Source organism: Mytilus californianus, unplaced genomic scaffold, assembly GCF_021869535.1.
Source record: "Mytilus californianus isolate M0D057914Y unplaced genomic scaffold, xbMytCali1.0.p SCAF_12, whole genome shotgun sequence".
NCBI lineage: Eukaryota > Metazoa > Mollusca > Bivalvia > Mytilida > Mytilidae > Mytilus > Mytilus californianus.
The window spans coordinates 59,520,749-59,542,234 of record NW_026262604.1 but is presented as its reverse complement, the minus strand read 5'-3'; the positions used below and the strand labels follow the sequence as shown (position 1 = coordinate 59,542,234).

The window sequence follows — 21,486 nt, the reverse complement described above, 5'->3', positions numbered from 1 at the left end:
GAAATAAGCATAACAAAGATTGAAAATAAACGCGTGCACCAAAGTTCATGAGACAGATAAGAAAACATTGCCGGCTCTACCACAGACTCCATACATCTAGTAATAAAATGAGTATCGTCCACATAAATAAATGACTTTGCCAGAAGTCGAGTCGGACAGAAAATAAAACACTTATATAAACATCAATTAAAAATTTTTAATTTTTTTTATGATCATAGATTAATATAAATATGTATTTATGAAGTCTCAAACAGAATGTTCATCATTGCGGATGCAAACTATAGTGATGCCATTCAAAATCAATACTAATTGTTGCGGTTAAAGTTTCTATACAATTAGGTAATTAGAAAATTTTCTAACATTGACGTACGAGTGTAGTACTTTATTACTTTATCCGTATCAATAATTAACCAAAAAGAGTATTGATGAAATTTTTCAATAACGGTTTTCATAATAATTTGCAAACAAAACGAAGAAGGATGTTCACTTCGTTTACACTTAAATTAGTTGCAATTTCTTACGTGACACTAACATTTAATATGCAATTCGTGTTAGTTTTATTTCAGAATAACAAACAGATGGACACACATGTGATTTTCGCAATTGAAAATAGAGGACCAAACATGTGTATTTGGGAATGTACGCATTATAAAGGTTGTAGTGGTGTCAATTACAGACGAGATACACTGACTTGCCAATTATTGTCTTTATCCTTACCAGGAGACCAACTAAAATATAGTGAAGGGTTTTCATTCGCTGATGTAAACAATTATACTTTGGTAAGATTTTTATTCCGATTTTAGTTTACATTATGCTTAATATTATTACTTTTGTTTTAATTATTAAGCAGTTGTAGTAATAGAAGTAGAAGAAGAACATCTAGTAGTAGTTGATGGATGTTGTTGTCGTGTTGTAGTAGTAAAGGAAAATCAATACAACAGTAATAGGAAGATTACAGTGTCTGGCGCCTACTTTGTTTAATCTGCTGTTCATTTGAATAGCTAAGACGAACATTTATATGACTGATTGATTGGTGTTTGTTTTACGCCGGATCAACACCAAAGACTATATTGCGGCGAAACATTGATGTGAAAGCATTTATACTTATATCTCATTCTTTATTCCATAGCAGTTGACTGGGGTATAAAAATATGATCATTCCTTGACGTCTCCCGTTCCTGCAGTAACACTTAGCTATGCGGGATGTATTCGTTTGCAGCTACATGTCAGGTCGTAATGGGACGTTAAATTATATATGCTTTATAGAGAGAAATAGAAATTGCGTGGCACGCTCTATGCACGTCAAAGATCCAATGCAACAACTCTCTGAGGGTCTATAGGTGGCTCGTGGAAGTCAAATGTCTGCTCATATACAACATATCTTTATTTTCTAGTAGGTGTCCAAATTTTACAGCCCTTCATCCCGGTCGTCCGACTTTTCAGAAACTACCTATTGCATCAATTTGTAATATGTTCTCGTCCTGAATATGCACGAATAAATTGCCACTGAAAATCAAGCAAGCAACTATTATTTTATCAGACGGGATAAAGTATGGTCCATGCAAAATGCAATGCATTTTAATATCAATATACACATATTCTAACATTGATATACATAGAGAACAGACAAAAGTAACTTTGCAACGCGATCGCTCGTTATCAAGTATCATCGAAAATGTATTTCACGACACTGCTTACTTGTTACTAGATTTTTTGTCCATATTGGAAAAGAAAATCTATGTTAAAAAGGGTCTATGAGAATTTCATGAAATACTGAACAAACAATTGTATCAAAGAGAGAGGACTTGTATTGTTGGTCTTCATCTTGAAAATTACATTAAGATTTTCAAAGATTTGATGACAAAATTTCTGTAAGAGCATGACAAACAGCTCCCAGTCACTAATAAATGACTTTTTAAAAATTCTTGGGTAATCGCCACATAGTTGTATAATTCGAAGTACATATGCCTGAGAAATAATTCAGATTAACCAAATTTTCTTTTAAAATCATTATGTATATATCTACAATGTATATGAATGTACAATCTTTTATAATATGTTGTCATCATTTTGCACTGGACGTTAATCATAGAACAAAAAAATCTTTTGTTCCTAGACACGTTAACAGTCCTGATTTTCTTTATTTAATTATAATTTCAGGATGGAGATAGTTGTTTGCCTACCAATCCTTGTAAGGAGCGTGAAAAGTGTGTTCCATTGGATATGAATAGATACGTTTGCCTATCATTTCGTAAGTGAAATTAAACACCAACTGTCTTTCTAAGTAAGAGTTATTTCCCCACTACATAGCCTGGATTTTGCTCTATATTTGATCTTTACTGGTTATTTTACATGTGCAACGTTTATTCAATATTCGATTTTCTTAAAAGGCAGAAATGCCTCTGTGGTTCGTCAAAACATGTATCATATAATATATATTTTATGATTCTTTTCGATCAGCTTTAAAACTATATATAGTTATTTAACAGTATGAATAAATAATATGAAACAAAGGTGACAGTTAAAGTCAGAGGAAGACACAGGGACAGTAAAATTCAGAGAAAACAAAAGGAATAGTAAAAGTTTGAGGAAAACAAAGGGACTGAAAAAAATAGAAAAAACCAAAAGGGGGTCAAGTAAGAGGGTACCACAGGGAAAGTAAAGTAAAAGGAAACCAAAAAAACAGTAAAAGTCAAACGAAACCAAAGGTAGAGTCAAATAAGAGAAAACCAAAGTGAAAGTTACAGTCAGAGGAAACCAAAGAAACAGTAATAGTCAGATGTAAACCATAGGAGAGTCAAGTCAGAGGAAACCAAAGGGATAATAAGGTCAGAGAAAACCAAAGGGACAGTAATAGTCCGATGTAACCAATGGGAGAATCAAGTCAGAGGAAACCTAAGGGATAATAAGGTCAGAGAAAACCAAAGGGACAGTAATAGTCCGATGTAACCCATGGGAGAGTCAAGTCAGTGAACCCAAAGGGAGAGTCAATGTCAAAGGAAACCAAAAGGATGATAACAGTCAGAGAAAACCAAAGGAACAGTAAAGGTCAGAGGCAACCAAAGGGAGAGTCACGTCAGAGAAAACCAAAGGGACAATAAAAGTCAGAAGAATCCAAAGGGACGGTAAAAGTCAGAGAAAACTAAGAGAAATGTCAATTAAAAGGAAACCAAAGGGACAGTAAACATTGATAAACGTCAGAGGAAAAAAAAAAGGGACAGTAACAGTAACAGTAAGAGGAAACCAAGGGAAGAATGAAGTTGAAGGAAATCAAAGGGACAGTAAACGTCAGATCAAACCGGAGGAACAGTAAAAGTCAGAGGAAACCAAAGGGACAGTAAAAGTCAGAGAACACCAAAGGAACTATCAAATTCAGAGGTAACCAAAGGGACAGTAAAAGTCAGAGGAAACCAAAGGGACAGTAAAAGTCAGAGAACACCAAAGGAACTGTCAAATTCAGAGGTAACCAAAGGGACAGTAAAAGTCGGAGGAAACCAAAGGGACAGTAAAAGTCAGAGGACACCAAAGGAACAGTAAAAGTCAGAGGAAACCAGAGGGACAGTCAAAGTCAGAGAACACTCAAGGAACTGTCAAATTCAGAGGTAACCCTATGGACAATAAAAGTCAGAGGAAACCAAAGGGACAGTAAAAGTCAGAGGAAACGAAAGGGACAGTAAAAGTCAGAGAACACCAAAAGAACTGTCAAATTCAGAGGTATTCAAAGGGACAGTAAAGGTCAGAGGAAACCAAAGGGACAGTAAAGGTCAGAGGAAACCAAAGGGACAGTAAAAGTCAGAGGAAACCAGAGGGACAGTAAAAGTCAGAGAACACCAAAGGAACTGTCAAATTCAGAGGTTACCAAAGGGACAGTAAAAGTCAGAGGAAACCAAAGGGACAGTAAAAGGCAGAGGAAAACAAAGGGACAGTAAAAGTCAGAGTAAACCAAAGGGACAGTAAAAGTCAGAGGAAACCAAAGGGACAGTAAAAATCAGAAAACACCAAAGGAACTGTCAAATTCAGAGGTAACCAAAGGGACAGTACAAGTCAGAGGAAACCAAAGGGACAGTAAAGGTCAGAGGAAACCAAAGGGACAGTAAAAGTCAGAGGAAACCAGAAGGACAGTAAAAGTCAGAGAACACCAAATAAACTGTCAAGTAAGAGAAAACCAAAGTGAAAGTTACAGTCAGAGGAAACCAAAGAAACAGTAATAGTCAGATGTAAACCATAGGAGAGTCAAGTCAGAGGAAACCAAAGGGATAATAAGGTCAGAGAAAACCAAAGGGACAGTAATAGTCCGATGTAACCAATGGGAGAGTCAAGTCAGAGGAAACCTAAGGGATAATAAGGTCAGAGAAAACCAAAGGGACAGTAATAGTCCGATGTAACCCATGGGAAAGTCAAGTCAGTGGAAACCAAAGGGAGAGTCAATGTCAAAGGAAACCAGAGGGACAGTAAAAGTCAGAGAACACCAAATGAACTGTCAAATTCAGAGGTAACCAAAGGGACAGTAAAAGTCAGAGGAAACCAAAGGGACAGTAAAAGTCAGAGGAAAACAAAGGGACAGTAAAAGTCAGAGTAAACCAAAAGGACAGTAAAAGTCAGAGGAAACCAAAGGGACAGTTAAAGTCAGAGAACACCAAAGGAACTGTCAAATTCAGTGGTAACCAAAGGGACAATAAAAGTCACATGTCGAAGAAGGACAGAAAAGAGCAAAAGAAAAAAAGATAAGGCAAACAAAAAGTTTACAAAACATCAAACAAAATACTTAAGATGAGACACATCCCTTTTAAAAACGTAGATTCGCCTAAAGAATGTAGTTTCTAATTGAACAACCAACAACCTTCAACAGTAGATAGATCGATTGACCTTACCATGTTTGCTAATAGAAATTAGCACTAAATAAATAGTCAATAGCAGAAAAAAGCGATTTTTCATTGATAGATATTGTTTCCTCCAAATACATTTTATTTTATCCTGCTCACATGCACCCTATATTCATTCTCGTGGTTGAAATGTTCACTTCTACAATTCAAATATGATAAACTGTCACTTGTTTTTAATCCTAAATTTAAAAACTCATTTGTTCATCGATGGTGTATTTCTGGTTTGTATAAGAAAATATCCTTCATTGATTATGTTGAGGTAATGGTGTTAGCTGATGACTTTGTGGTTGCAAGAAATAAAAAAAAAATGTGTGGGTCATGTCATTGACAACCAAAGAACAACAACAAAAAAACACTCCATCTTCAACAATTTACAGGTGTCTTTAGATAGTTTGCTGAAGACAATGTTTTATCACAGCAATTACAATATTAGAGATTTCTGCTGTTCCCTCGAGGACATAAAATGTCATTGCTCAATGAAGAGCAAAGGGTATTAACGATTTTACGATTTACATTTATAAAGATGTTTAAAAAAACTGAAATGAAGTTATTGAAATGCAATACAGTACCTGAATTTCTAATTTGTATATTATATTTTACTCAAACTAAGCTGGACAAGTATTCATTCCCTCAAAAGGATCAGTTAATCCGAATTTGACTCTCTGACTATTTTTTTCAGCAAACACTTTAAACAATATATCAAGATCTAAATCGCTACCAGTGTAAAAAATTAAAAAAAACAAAATTTCCTGAAGCAAGTCAAAAGTAACTTATTCAACCTGTAATCCATTCATGTTTTAAATTTAATGTTTCAGTGCTTGATTTGACTAACAGCTCAATACATACTTTCATTGCCGAATAAATCAATATAGTGATGTTAGCTTATTAACGTTGAGAATACGCAATTAGAAAATTATTGAACGTAGTTTATTTGAAAATAATATATAAACTAATCCATTTCAAACATAATTTAAAGTGTTATGACTGATTCTTGTGTTACCATTTGTACTAGTGTACGGCTTCCCATCATAAACAAATAATCAAACTGATATTATTGCTAAAATGCATACATCACAATTGTAATGTTTTCTAGACTTGTTTGCGTTTTTTTTTTTTTTTTTTGCCTTGGTATTTTCGATTCTACTTCGACTAATGATTTCTGATTGTCCTTTTGGTCTCTGCTGCCTCTTTTCAAAGATACTGTACTGATATAAATCAAGAGTAACGTACGCTAATAAATCAGTCATTGCTGTTACACCATTGTCCCCGTTAGGGAAGGTTGAGCGCTCAAAGACATATGTATAACCCACCGCATTCTTTATGTGTCTTTCCTAAGCCAAAAATGAACCGCCAGCACAGTGGTCGTAGTGGGAGGACGTTTGTTTTAATTGTTTTTCGTGTATTTTCATTAGTTTAAATCAGGCTGTTAGTTCTTAATTTTGTGTTTTTTGAATTTTTTCATCATCGGCCTTTTAAACCCATATCCAAATATGAAAATAGGAAGATGTGGTATAATTTCCGGAGAGACAACTCTCCACTAGAGACCGTATAATATTGTCACTACAACTTCTACCTTTGGTTGTTTGTTGTGTCATTAAAAATCACACAACACACCTTATTTGTATAAAGTTTTATTCGAAACTGTTATTTCTTATTCCGAAGAAGAAACGTTTTTAGCAGTATTATGACACTATAATCAATATGACTAAATATTGTAAGAAGTGACAAATTTTTAAACAACGTACAGAATCAGTTGGACTAATTTCTGACATACAAAACTGCTACATACATGTACCAAATTATATTTCATGCAGTATATGCATATTTTAATCAACGTTTTTATTCGTCAATGGTCACAAAACAAAAGATAAACCAGTTGAAAGCTGTACAGAGCTAGCCTTATGTAAACTTGTATTTGTATGAACGACTTTGAAATCAACTTGAATGTTTGATACTTTACTCTTCTTGTAAATATGAATGTGACAAAGAACAAAAACCCGCCCAAATCGGGATATATCCGGGGTTCCGAAACGTTAGAGTTACTAAATGCAAGTAACAATCTGTTGGTATGTCGTATTTAGTGATTGCCATAAACGAGATAAAATAAAATGAAATGAGAACGGGTTTTTCTTTAAATTACTGATTATTCAGATCCCTGGTCATTTGTACAGAAATGTTGATAGAAGTTTTCCCAATAAATCAAAACGAATTGTATAGTAATTCTAATCATTAAAATTAAAATTTTAAAGTTTAAATAATAATACCGATGTTATCCACAAACAGGAGCACCATGCGATGAGCAGCCTTGTGCAAACGAAGGCATTTGTCGTAACCAGGTGAACAGCTATTTATGTACGTGTCCGGATGAATGGACTGGTCCTCACTGTGACAGTAAGTTAAATTATTCTTAAATTCTTTCGTTGTAAGCCCTTTTGTGTGACTGATTAGGTTAGTGAAGAAAGCTTGACTCCAGTATACAGGCGCTAGAAGGATGGATCTCGTTTTTAGTTGTGTTATCAATTGTGTATGTGTGTGTGTGTATTTAAGTATTCATCATTAAATTTTCTTTATTACTTCAACTTGTTTTCAATTAGTTCTGTTATCTGTTATCGCTCTTATCCATACAATTTTATGATGACCGTAATATACACGTGCTTCCCCTCAACTTTAATCTCTTCACAAGAAGGACATAACATACATTTATAGGTTATAGGGATACGAGCAAATACAACAAGGAAAATAATATGAAACATTCATGAGCTTAATGGTTGTCTCATATATTTGATATTATTTGCTGACGATACCATTCTGATGGAAAAATCCCCGGATGAATTTCAAATATTGTTAGATAACCCTCCTTACTGCAGGAGGGGAAATATAACGGTAAATACGGTCAAACCAAAAACTGGTGTCTTTCGAAATTGTTGAAAGTCCGTAATTGGTCACTTTTATTTCGAAGGTCATGAAATTGAAATCGTTTACTTTTATATGTATATGTTTGAATGCTTTTAATAGAAAGTTTGTTCAGAGTAAAAAAAAAACAAATGGCACAACAAGGACCTAGAGCACTTTCGTCTTTAATTAACACAATTAAAATAATTTATTATTTTGTGTTGATTTGCCTTGCATATAGAACACTTTGAAGTAGCTTTTTGATAAAAATATGTTTGATCACGTCCAAATAAAAGGAAGCTCATGTTACAAGCTGAGTCAAAAAGCTTTATAAAGAAAATATGTTGCTATTTAAAGGAGAAATGGAAATTAAGATCAAATAGTATCAATCAGTACTTGTATGTGTTCAATAAGTATACTCTGCATTATTTGATGGTGCTCTATATTCTGTCATATTTGTCGTATCCAGCCAACCACGTAACATACTTTTCATATGGTTGTAAGAACAAATACATTATTCCTTTAGATTTTCACACGCGGAATTACTTACGATGATACATTATTAGAAATTTCCCTGGCGTTATAATTTTTGACACTCTGTTTTGACTAATCAGCAAGGCCTCCATGTATAACATTCCTAAGATAACGAACTAGCTTTGAACACATCTATTTCTTTTAGTAAATGTATGTGATGTTAAGATGGACTGTTCAGATCTCAAAAGCCCAATCTGCAAAACGGGTATATACCAAATCAATATGAACAGTACATTTAATGTACTCTGTGAAGTAAATGATAATGGAGGCGGCTGGACAGTAAGTATTCTTAGTTAGTGGTCAAATGTCCTATATAGTCCATTTTCAAATCTAAAGTTTTTTTTCCAAAATTTAAAGATTTTTCACAATTATGGAAAAAAGTCCTAGGTACGACTTACTGTATCATTGCCTTAAAAAGGGAGTGAAATGATTACGATGTATAACGCGGCATCTAACAATGATTTTGACTTGGTAAGTGTTTTATCCGTAACCTGATAATAATTGTGACTTCATAAGTGCGTTATCCATCATCTGACAATAATTGTGACTTTTTAATTACATTATCTGTGTTCTGACACTAATTGTTCATTCGTAAGTGCGTTATCCATGATCTGACAATAATTGTGACTTCATAAGTGCATTGTGCGTGAGCTGACGATACTAGAGACTTCGTTAGTGAATTTTCCGTGATCTGACAATAATTTTAACTTCGTAGGTGTAGTATGCGTGATCTGACATTAAATGTGTCTTCATAAAAAGAGAGGCGAAAAAGACCAGAGGGACAGTCAAACTCACAGATCGAAAACAAACAGACAACGCCACGGCCAAAAAATAAAAAGACAAACAGACAAATAATAGTACACAAGACACAACATAGAAAACTAAAGACTAAGCAACACGAACCCCACCAACAACTATGGATGATCTCAGGTGCTCCGGAAGGGTAAGCAGATCCTTCTCCACATGTGGCACCCGTCGTGTTGCTCATGTTATAACAAATTCGGTAAATGGTCTAATTCGGTAGGTCCCATTCATGGTGAAAAAGGAAGTGGATTGTAATTACGACATAAGGAACATATCCGATATTATCTGTGAAACGGTTATTCTATAACGGTTAACCAACTCGTGATGGCGTCCGTAAAATTTACGAAGGGATGATTTCAACTTCACCATTTGGAACTTTTTGTTTAATAGCTTCCTTGTGAGGAGCAACCCTCTATCAAGGAAATCATGATAGGCAAAACAAGCCCGGGAAGTAAGTGTATTATCCGGTAATTGGTACTTCGTAATTGCATTATCCGTTATCTGACAACACCTGTTACTTCATCAGTGCATTTTCCGTGATCTGACAATAGTTGTGACTTCATAATTGCTATATTCCTGATCTACCGATACTTTTGACTTTGTAAGTGCAAAATGCGTGATCCGACAATAATTGTGACTTCATAAGTGCGTTTTCCCTTATCTGACAATAATTTTGACTTCGTTAGTGCAGTATGTGTGATCTGACAATACGTGTGACTTCGTAAGTGCATTATCTGTGACCTGACAATAATTGTGACATCATAAGTGCATTTTCGCTGATCTGACAATAATTTTGACTTCGTAAGTGCAGTATGAGTGCTTTAACAATATGTGTAATCGTAAGTGCATAATCCCTGATGTGACAATAATTTTTGTCTTCGTTAGTGCAGCATCCTTGATCTGACAATTATTTTGACTTCGTAAGTGCAGTATGAGCGCTTTAACAATACGTGTGACTTCGTTAGTGCGTTATCCCTGATCTGACAATTATTTTGACTTCGTTAGTGCAGTATGCGTGATCTGACAATAATTTTGACTACATAGAAGTGAAATTCTCGATAACAAAAACTTTCTTTAAAAAGATACGACGACTTCAGATTGGGGCATATTCTAAACCACCACCTTTTTATGTATTTTGAATCATATTCAAAAGCCCTTAATTTGACGTAAAAATTCTGAAAATTATGAAAATTGAGCACACGCACTTGTCTCTAACAAATATACATTGTTAATTATCGTTGATTAACTTGTAAAGGTATATTGAGTTTTGTCTCAGCGACAAGTGCCTTTTTAATAGACATCATACCACATCTCATTATTGTTTCGCCTGCGTCGAAATTCGCGGAAAGCCATATATAGGGATTGCTTTTCAGGTGACGGCTCCGGCGACGTCGTCAACAATTGTTAAGTTTTCTGCTTAAGTTAGTCTGCTAGGAACTACTTGTGATAAATCATTGACATTTAGTACAAAGTTGCATTACTAACAGTACATATCTATTTGACGACTATTTTGAGGCCTTGTCCCCTAGAACATGGCCAAGTGACTATGAATTAATACGCAATGTTCAATGATAAATTTTCGGCTTAAGATATATTGATAGGATCTACTTGTGATAGATCAATGATATTTTGTATGAAGTCGCATTACTATCAGTTGATATCAGTTTGATGACTACTTCGAGGCCCTGCCCCCTAGGGCTGGTCCAGTGACTTTGCATTAATTATCAATAATCAATGTTAAGTTTTGCTGCTTGAGTCTGTTTGAAAGGATCTACTTGTGATAGATCAATGATATTTTGGATGAAGTCGAATTACTATCAGTTCATATCAGCTCGATAACTATTTCGGACCTTGCCTCTTAAGAACTACTTGTGATAGATAAACGATATTATGTATAATTTGCATTACTATCAGTACATTTTGACGGCTATTTTAGGCCCTGCCCCCTAGGACATGGTCCAGCAACTTTGAAATAATTAGCAATTTTCAATGTTTAGTTTTTCTGCTTACGTTATATTGATAGGAACTACTAGAAATAAAAAACGATATTTTCTATAAAGTTTCATTACTGTCTGTACATCTATATTATGGTCCAGTGACTGAATTAATTAGCAATGTTGGTGTCCTTCAGATTGTCGTTTTTTGTTTTATTTTTATGCCGAAAGGCGAGACATATTTCTGTGTCAACAGTTTATTTTTATATAAATGATTAATCAAAGACAACGATGGCAGTGAACTAAAAAACTTGCAAATTTGGTTATAATTTCTCATTGGATAATGACAATTTCAATACCTTGATTGTGTTTATCTGCTTTTTTTTATCTTTAAATGTGGTATTTTCCGTCCGTAATTAAAGTTGTCCATTTATTTGTTATGCAATTTATATTTTTATGCGAATACCATTTACACAATAAAATATTTTTTATATTTACTACGACAATTTTAAAGTATTCAGTCTTCCATGAAATCATCCCGACTGGGAGGTAATGACACTATACAATGTATATATTGACAAAACTGCTTTCATTATACTAGTAATTAAATTGATTTAACGATGAGAAAATATCTCTTAATTGGTAACAATATGATATGTTGAAGTCATATGTATACACGTGGTCTCAACTTGATACAAATTATTAATGCTTTTAGACTTTATTTGACACCTATTGTCTTATTTTGTAATGTTAAAATATCGGAAGAACAAAAAGTAAATATGTAAAAAGAAATATCGAATATCAAACACTTATTGAATAATCACGTACTGACTGAATATGCAAATCTGTACGCATGGGTGCAAGCGTTCAGTAATGAAGTGTTTAGATTAAAAGTGACATAACACAAATTTCAATTACAAAGCAAAACACATATTATGGTATCCCGACACATCCATTCGTTATATTCCGATTTACTAACGATCGCTACATTTGGAAAGGGCGCTGACTCATTCGAGTTAATCTCATTGTAGCATTTAAACCATTGTATCTGTAGAAATTACATAAGGTTTTTATGTGCGTTTAAAAATAAAAAAAAAACAACAAGAAAACAAATCTGACAAATGCCAAGCATTAACTTCTAAGTGGGTTTCACATTTGGAGTTTAACGACTGACTATCAGAATAATGGTAACGACCAAAATAACATGAAAGTACCCATTTCTGTAATCAATCCACATCTATTGAGATTATTTTTTCGGAGATACATGTAGCTAATGTTTTTGACGGTTCGCTAATTGGTTACTTACTTTGGTAACGATTGGCTCAGAAACAAGTGTCGTCGTGTGCTTAGAAACATGTGTCGTCGTGTGCTCAGAAACACGTGTCGTGTGCTCAAAAACACGTGTCGTGTGCTCAGATACACGTGTCGTCGTGTGCTCAAAAACACGTCTCTACGAGTGCTCAGAAAATCGTTTATGTCTGTTTCGGTTATATGATAAGTTTTTGCAAAAACCATGTTACGTGACCATCAAACTTTATCTTAATATTGTAGGTATTCCAGAGAAGACTGAACGGCAATGTTGATTTTTACAGGGATTGGAATTCTTACAAACTAGGATTTGGAAATATGAGTGACGAATTCTGGCTAGGTAGGCTGTATGTCTACGTATTTGAGTTACAATTTGTATTAGCAAAGAAAATACATTACACAAGTAAAACGAATGTATGGCATACCTGGTCAGAGGTTTAGTCTTGAGTACAATCGACGATAACAAAATAGGAAAACGAACATTTCTAGATTGTTCTGTAGTTAAGAAAAAATGTACTATACATGTACAAGAAATCATATTCCTTCTCGTGGTCTATAAGATGCAGAATAGATCTTTTTATTTAAGTTCTGTCGACAGGAACGGTTCCAAAAACTGGGGAGCCGTATATTTTGTTTAACAGATTTATACCCATTGTACATATCAGGTGATAGATTGTGTTTAATATTTGTCAATAACATGCAAATCAAATACCCGTGTACACGTTTAATTCATTTTAATAGGCTGGTAGTCTCCCTTAAAACCCACGGGTATTTGAGTAACCATTGCTGTCAGAGCCAAACAGATAAAGGACAGGGGACCAGTTTATTCATCTTACTAGCTAGTGAAATATGTCAATTTTTTAAGTACTAATGCCTAATAACTTTTAATGTTTCTTGAAAACGATCTTGCAATATGAACAAAAACACTTTGTGAAGGAAAAGTTAAGCATCTGATTACAAATCTTAATAGCGTAGCACAGCTCGTCAGACGATATTTTATTAAGATTGACCGCTTATCATTTTTGGTTAGATGAATTGCCTATTGAAACATTAAATTTCAAAGGCCCGAAAATTGCAATCAAAACTCCAAATTAGAATTTGCACATTACAGTCGAACCTGCCAGTAAAGGTCTTCCTGGGAGCAAATAAACTGACCTTACAAGAGAGATGATAGTACATTTAAGGTTTACAATGTATTAGGTATAGCAGGAAAAGAAGACAGGATTTCGGTTATAAGAGGAGACATTTAGAGCAGATTTGACTGTACTTTATAACTTGTTTAATATGTACATTTCAAAACCTTCATAACCTTTATCGTACCAATAGTATTGGTCGAATGGAAAACTATAGTTAGAGATCATGACGTCAAGTACCCACTAAACAAAACAGCCGAAACCTTCTAAGGTCATCATACCGGCAAAACAAACCATTTGAATTATGCAATTACCGAAGCGTTGACTACAGGCCCATGGGCAGAGGTAAAACCGGGGACTGGCAGTCCACTAACAGTGGCTTCCACCCAAACTATGATTTTGCTAGGCATGTCACAACAGGGGATATAAAATAACCTTAATCAAGTATATCGGAGACCAAAATTTGGTAAGCCAAAAATACACAATATTTGAGAGCTTTCATTTGAAATGGCAAACAAAATAAAAAAAATCGTAGGGTTTACATTACCTATGGGATTTACAAGCTTGATTGTAACACTATAATTCTAATCCATTTATTTTCAGGTAATACATACTTACATCTATTAACAAACCAAGGCACCTTTACTCTCAGAATCGAATTAGAGGATTTTGACGGAGATCATCGTTACGCTGAATACACCCATTTCTCCATAAGCGATGAAAGTTCTGGATTCAAGCTGCAATACAGTGACTATACAGGAGATGCAGGTATTAAAAACACATTGTCAATAGTTGTTATAATTTTTGTAGATGTAGCTTTTCCAGAACATTGGTATCGTAGAGTGGATTGTGTTGGACACAATTTAATGATAAGTAAGAAAGACGTCTACTTCCAAAACTTGTATTGGAACTCAGAAGTAGTTAACTTCACAACAGCGGTGACGTCGTATACATTAAAAGCGGTAGCGCGAACATTTCATACCAGTATGTGCAATCCGGACAATTCTAGGGGCGCACAAACGAATTAAAATGAAAATGAATTAAAAAAGTTTCACTTTGAAATCACTGTTTCTGATAAATACAAAACATTGAATATTTTTAACTGTCTTTCATAATGCACGCGAATAAAGTAAATATTTCGCAGTCTATAATAAACGCGATTTAAATCATTAAACAGTTAACGGTCCATAAAATTTTGATAAATGGTTTACAGTAAGCACATCCGACGGTCTCCTTTGGTCCACATTTTTATCTTTTCTTTTGTTTCGGTATTAAATCGTCTTGCGGACAATATTTCATCACACGGTCCTGTGTATTCATGAGATGTCAGTTCTAATGGATATAACTTGCTAATAGGTCTAGACATTATACCATTTTTAGTCTGTAAAAAACTAATCTGTTAAATCCATCTCGTCCTGAATCAATTCGTCGATTATCCCTACATTTAAATTGTTGTTCTTGAACTTTCATCATGCTACAGTACGACCTCAGCAATATTAATGTTCTGTTTGTCTACTCCATTGTTTTGATTGTGTTCTTTAAGTGGTGTGAGGTATTCACGTTTCCATCTTGTCCAAAACCTTTGAATGGTTCGACTTTGATTCTGTAATAGTAAATTTGCTAATGAGTGTGTTAAGTTTTGTTAATCCTCAATGTTGTAATCTAGAGTTTCTGCGTATGGTAAAGTCGTAATTCTCCTACCATAAAGTAAATAAGAGACTTGCCAATGGTTAATTATCCACTGGATCTGATGACTAATTAGTCAATTTGCGATCGTTAACTATAGCTTCAACCTCTATGACAATAGTTTCAAGTACACATACACTTACAAATGCCTTTCGTAGAACTTTTTAATACAGTTTTTAGTGAAACCTATTTTTCTTTCTAGCCAAACGCCGTATCATGGTGCACGTTTCGGAATAAACTTCCATTATGTTCTACACGAAGTATATTGTCCATCTAATGACAGTGACTTTGTACAACATTCTCATTTCTGTGCCTAAGCTACATAGGTTGCGGCATTATCTGAAATCATGATTTTTGATAACGACTTCCTGATAGTAAATCAGTGAAACCTAGAATAAATGTCTTTTGGAATAAATGGAAGTGTACTCCATACTGTTATCGGACTAATAATTCCTAAATGAAGATTGTCTTAGAATTTCATGCTTTGTAATCAAAGTATCCTCCATTTCCAGGTAATCCTGTTTTGCAAAAGTAAGCATTTCTTGGTGGGTATTCCATTTAAGTTAACAATTTTAATGTCCTGAATTTTGGATATATTTGTGTTTAAATTTTTATGTCCTGAATGTTGGTTATACGTGTGTTAAAATTTAAAGATGATGGTTCTGCTGGTTCCTGAAAGTTGGTTAAACATGAGGTAAAATCTGTTGGTTCAATGTCACTGTAGAGGTATCAGGTGAATTGACAGGTGAGAGGTATTTTGCAAAAAGCTGATCTGATGGAATAACATCCATAGACGGTGGTTCCTCATTTAACAGCGGTTTCATTGGCGACGACGTGCGGGGCTCTTCCCTCAACAGATCAGAAAAAATCTGGCATGCTTGCGTCTAGAAATTCAGTAAGTTGTATAGTAGTTTATGTGGGGATGTTCAGAGGTCTTGTTTCTTGGTTATATTCTTCCCTCCCACACATGTAACTACTTCTTTCTGTCATCAGATTTGTGTAATTCTCTTGTTGCCTGACCCTGTACCCGGCGCACTTTGGTTTTGAATTTGAATATTTAATAGTTTTAAAAGTTTTTCGTTATCAAGAACATCTTCTAACGTTGCACGATCTCATAAAGTCTTCGTGTTTGATGCCCAAGAGTGTAAATTGAATTCCGCTTTTGCAAATAAGGTACGATATGGGTCAAAGTACTAATAATAATTGTCTCTTTGTTGGAAAACTTGAAACTTGTCATCATAAGTGCCTTCCGTATAGCATCAATCAATTTACATGCATTTTTACTCAGGTGCTTTTAAACAACTTGCTTTAATATAAATCTGGAACAGGTAGCTCTAAATATAACGAATGTGAATCGGTAAACTGAAAGTGGACTTGAAGAGTCTGTAGGATAGGAAAAACCAAAAAAATCTCGTTACATCACGGACTCTCTCATCTAATCCAACATTCAAAAACGCTTTTACAATATATGTTGAAACTGCAAATTGATTTGTCGAAAATAAACAGAATTCCTATTAAATCGTTAAGATCTAGCGGTTTGTCAATTAAACAGTCGTTTAAACAAGGCGTTTCTGGTCTTGCTTTATAGCTGCAGTTAAAACCTATCAAAACAGTTGTAAATGACGATTCTGTTTTCACGGCATGATGCGATATTTAGTGCACTATGTTACGTGTTATTATTTCTTCACTAATCTTCTCTATAAACCCTCTTCTTTTTAATTCACCTATTATTTCTCCCTATTTCTGTAATAAATGCGGTTCCTTCTTCAGTCGTTTAATTACGTTTTCTGTTGTGTGATGTGTAAACTCTTTGTTAGCAGGTAAAGGTGGGCGATTTTCTTTCCAGGGTAAAGAAGCTAAATATTTGTTGTCAAGGTTACTTATACATGTCTTCGGATATTAATCTTGAACTTCTTTGTTTCCCGTTGTCTTCTCGTCAATTTGTTTATTAACAAGTGATTTTATCTTCCAAAACTTCCCCAGGTAGCATTCTTCTGTCTCCCTCAAGATCATTAAATTCATCATAGATGTTTGCTGGTTTTTGTCGGCTCCTATGATCGCGAATACTGAGACTGAGTAATTGGATAAGCGAATTTTATTCCTTATAAATACGGTAATTTTGCTACCGTATGGATGTAATTTTTGAACGGTGCGGCGAGAGCGTTGTGTTGTATGGTACTTACGTTTACACTGTCTTTACTAGTTATTTGTGTATTTGCTTAACATAAACTCGTGTGATGACGCTTCTGACATTTTCTAATTGTTTTGTTCGACTTACAATCAACCAAGTTATGATGTCTCAAACAGTTGAAACATTAGCGTCTTTTTTTAACTATTGACATCCGGTCTTAATATTCAGTGCTAGTGTTTTGGTGAGTCTAATGGTGTCTGTGACTTGATGATCGGTTTTGTCAAAAATGCTACAGTAGCTGTGGGATTTTCAAGGTTGTCTATTGAGTTATCGGCTTGATATTTAATTTATTAATATGCCCTTTCTTAAGTCGGCCAAGTTTATGTTAGTAGATTCCGGAACAATAAGTATATCCAACAGGTGCGTCAATTTAACCTTTTATCTGACATTGCATTAAACAGTGGGATATGTCACTTTTCAGTATATGTTGTTTGAATTTTGGAATACTTATTATGAAAATGTACATACAATTTGGAAGACAGCAATTTAAACACGAAACAAACTTTAATAGTCTAGTGATTCTATCATCACACTCAATAACTCTTAAGTACGTCACATTAGCCGATAGCACTGTACATATACACTTAACGGCATAGATGGTAATATGTATGTTACGACATCAGCTACTTAATTATCAAGTACTATTATATTAGTTTACAAAATGTAGAATTTATTGAAAAAGCATAACGGATAGGAAAGAATTTAGGAATCAATTAGAGTCAATTAATGACAGAAGACCCGTAAAAGAACTTGAAAAATACAAAGAGTATTTTTATTGACATTCTTCAACTGAATGTCACTGTAAGGTAACAACACAAGCTTACATGTTTCGTAATTTTATAAAAATGAATTATGATTACCGTTTTTACAACTTGTGTTTCTGGAAAACACAGTAAATGACCGTGTATACGACACGTGTTTCTGGAATACACAGTGAATAAGCGTGTGTACAACACGTGTATTTGGTCTACACATTGAATGACCATTTGCACAACACGTGTTTTTGAGTACACAGTGAATAACCGTGTGTACAATACGTGTTTCTGGAATACGCAGTGAATAACTGTGTGTGCAACACTTGATTTTTGAATATACAGTAAATAGCCAGTGTACAACACGTGTTTCTAGAATATACAGTGATAACCGTGTGTTCAACACACGTTTCTAAAACATACAGTAAATAACCGTGCCTAAAACACGTTTTTCTGGATACATTTCATAAGGCAGATATAACACTTCTGGTGTCTAAATATAGAAACAAATGGATTTTTCGTGCAATGTTGAAATCATGTCACTTTTCTTCACAATCTTGGGTTCGTTCAATGATTGAAAATAAATTGACGAATATATTTGTAGCTATGTTTAGCTGCAGTATAAAAACAATATAAGATCAAGGTAAAAATATAAACTTTTTAGTATTCACCACCAAACGGTTAATCTCGATCTTAACCAGTTTCAAAGCCTCATACACTAAAGTTGATACTTTTACTAAATATTGTAAATATGTACAGCAAGGGTTTCTGGAATATACAGTAAATTACCTCATGTACACCACGTCTTGATTCACAACACATGATTTTGGAATGAACTTCACCAGATACGCTCGAGGACAAAATTTGGGAAAGCCAAAATTACGAGACAATTTAATTCTTAAAACGAAGAGAGATTCTTTACTTAACCATAAAAACCGTCTATGTTTTAATTCTATATTTAATAGATGCACATGATGTTATGAACTGCAAATTGTTAAAACAAACATTTCGTTCATTGTAGACCTTAATAGAAAAAAGGAACTAAATAGAATTGACAAAATGTCTAAAGTAAACTTTGCATGATGGTTTGCAATATTAGCGTTAATAAATTAGCTTTTGATTCTAGCGCAACTAATGAGTCTTATTTTCACTAAACGCGTGTCTGGTGTTTTAAATTGTAATTCTGCTATCTTTGATGACATTTACACATTGTTCATAATAAACTTATTGATTGCCATTTTTTGCTATAACATTGCGGGTCCTCTTATCTTTAATCAATATAATTTACAGGAGATGCGCTTGCGCATCATAATGGACAGATGTTTTCAACTAAAGATAAAAACAAAATGACATGTTCAAAGGACTATAAAGGAGCATGGTGGTACAATGCTTGTCACAATAGCAACCTGAATGGTCAGTATTTGAGCGGAACGCATGCGTCATTTGCTGATGGTGTTAATTGGAAGCAATGGAGAGGACATCGCTACTCTCTTAAGTCGACAAGAATGATGTTCCGTAGAACATAGAAATCATTTATGCGTAACGTACAATACAGAACATTGTATATCGACAAGAATGATGTTCCATAGAGCATAGAAATCATTCATGAGTAACTCACAGTACAGAACATTACATAGGTCACAACCGCTGCTCAATCTTAAAATGACACTCAATAACAACAAAAAATCATTTGAAAAAACAGTTCGACTCTGCTATTTACCAGTGGATTTCTGTTCTATTCAAATAATCAAAATACTATATTTTTGTTGACATGAGTGAACTATTCAAAAAATAGTATGTTACCAATTTTACATTTTGTCAAATATACATTGATTAAAAGAAAATGAGGAACTTTTATAACAGGTCAGTATGATACACAGTTTTAATGGACTCTTGAAATCTCCTTCCTCATTTTACATGTTTTACATGATTGAATCATAACTTTCTCCCCATCTTTGTGATCAAAGTTAATTTGAACTTATTTGTGGGATCGTTTCTTGCAGGTCAGTCTCAGTCTGCTTGAAAAATTGAGACAGGTAAATGAATTTGAGGTAACAATATCATGCAATACTAGAAAAACATAAATTAATTAAACAAGACCACTGAAATTATCGGTCCTTATTGTAACAACTGCTGAACTGAATTCAAAGCTGAAACTATATATCAATGTGAACAAATACAGCAGGGTGACTGAATGTTTTACTTATTATAACCCTTCTTCAAACTCAAAGGATTTTAGAGGAATATATACAAGATAGGCGGAAGAAAACAACGGGATAATCAAACTCATGATGCGGAAACAAACTGACAATGTCCTGGTAAAAACAAAATAAAAAACGACAAAAAGACTTAACAACAGTCTACAAAACACAACATAGAAAACTTTATACTGAGCAACAATCACTCAGTTTGTTTGTTGTGTGCATATTGATTCATGTTCGGATCATTTGAATGTCATAGTAGTGTTTATGAATATTAAGATGAGTTTGTGTTGCGAACAATTTTTAATGTCTGTCTGCACGAACAAGATAACATTGAGAATGGAAATGGGGAATGTGTCAAAGAGACAACAACCCGACCATAGAGCAGACAACAGCCGAAGGCCACCAATGGGTCTTCAACGCAGCGAGAAACTCCCGCACCCGGAGGCGTCCTTCAGCTGGCCCCTAAACAAATATGTATACTAGTTCAGTGATAATGGACGTCATACTAAACTCCAAATTATACACAGGAAACTAAAATTAAAAATGATACAAGACTAACAAAGGCCAGAGGCTCCTGACTTGGGACAGGCGCAAAAATGCGGCGGGGTTTAACATGTTTTTTCAGATCTCAACCCTCCCCTTATACCTCTAGCCAATGCAGAAAAAACAAACGCACAACAGTACGCACAGTAAAACTCAGAATAAGAGAAGTCCGAGTCCGATGTCAGAATAGGAAACAAAAGAAAATAAACAAAATGACAATAATACATAAATAACAACAGACTACTATCAGTTACTGACATGCCAGCTCCAGACCCCAATTAAACTGATTGAAAGATTATGTCTTCATCATATGAATATCAGGCACAATCCCTCCTGTTAGGGTTTTAGTATTATACCGTCATAAAATATATGAAAAGAACATAACCCGTGTCATGCCAACAACTGGTTTTAGAATAAATGTGTTAATTCCGATGCAAAGACCCTATAAGTGAATCATTATTAAAGCCAAAATATGCAATCTTTATTGACCTGACAACAGTATCGTAACTATATCCCTTCTTAATAAGTCTGTTTAAAGGTTTTGTTAGTTTTGAGGTGAATACTGACATTTTTGTGCTTTGTAAAGTATATTACCATAAAAGATTGGAAACTTTAAATCACT

The 21,486-nt window shown here is 34.3% G+C and overlaps 1 protein-coding gene across 1 annotated transcript; it reads left to right on the top strand.

The window, feature by feature from the left end:
- Positions 1-418: 418 nt before the first annotated feature.
- On the top strand, positions 419-20,060 carry LOC127722120 (ficolin-1-like). Its single transcript, XM_052228963.1, has 7 exons — positions 419-779; positions 2,161-2,251; positions 7,167-7,274; positions 8,455-8,588; positions 12,599-12,695; positions 14,092-14,256; positions 19,408-20,060. Exons 1-7 carry the CDS (start codon positions 426-428, stop codon positions 19,641-19,643), a joined length of 1,185 nt encoding a protein of 394 aa, XP_052084923.1. The 5' UTR covers positions 419-425; the 3' UTR covers positions 19,644-20,060.
- Positions 20,061-21,486: the final 1,426 nt, after the last annotated feature.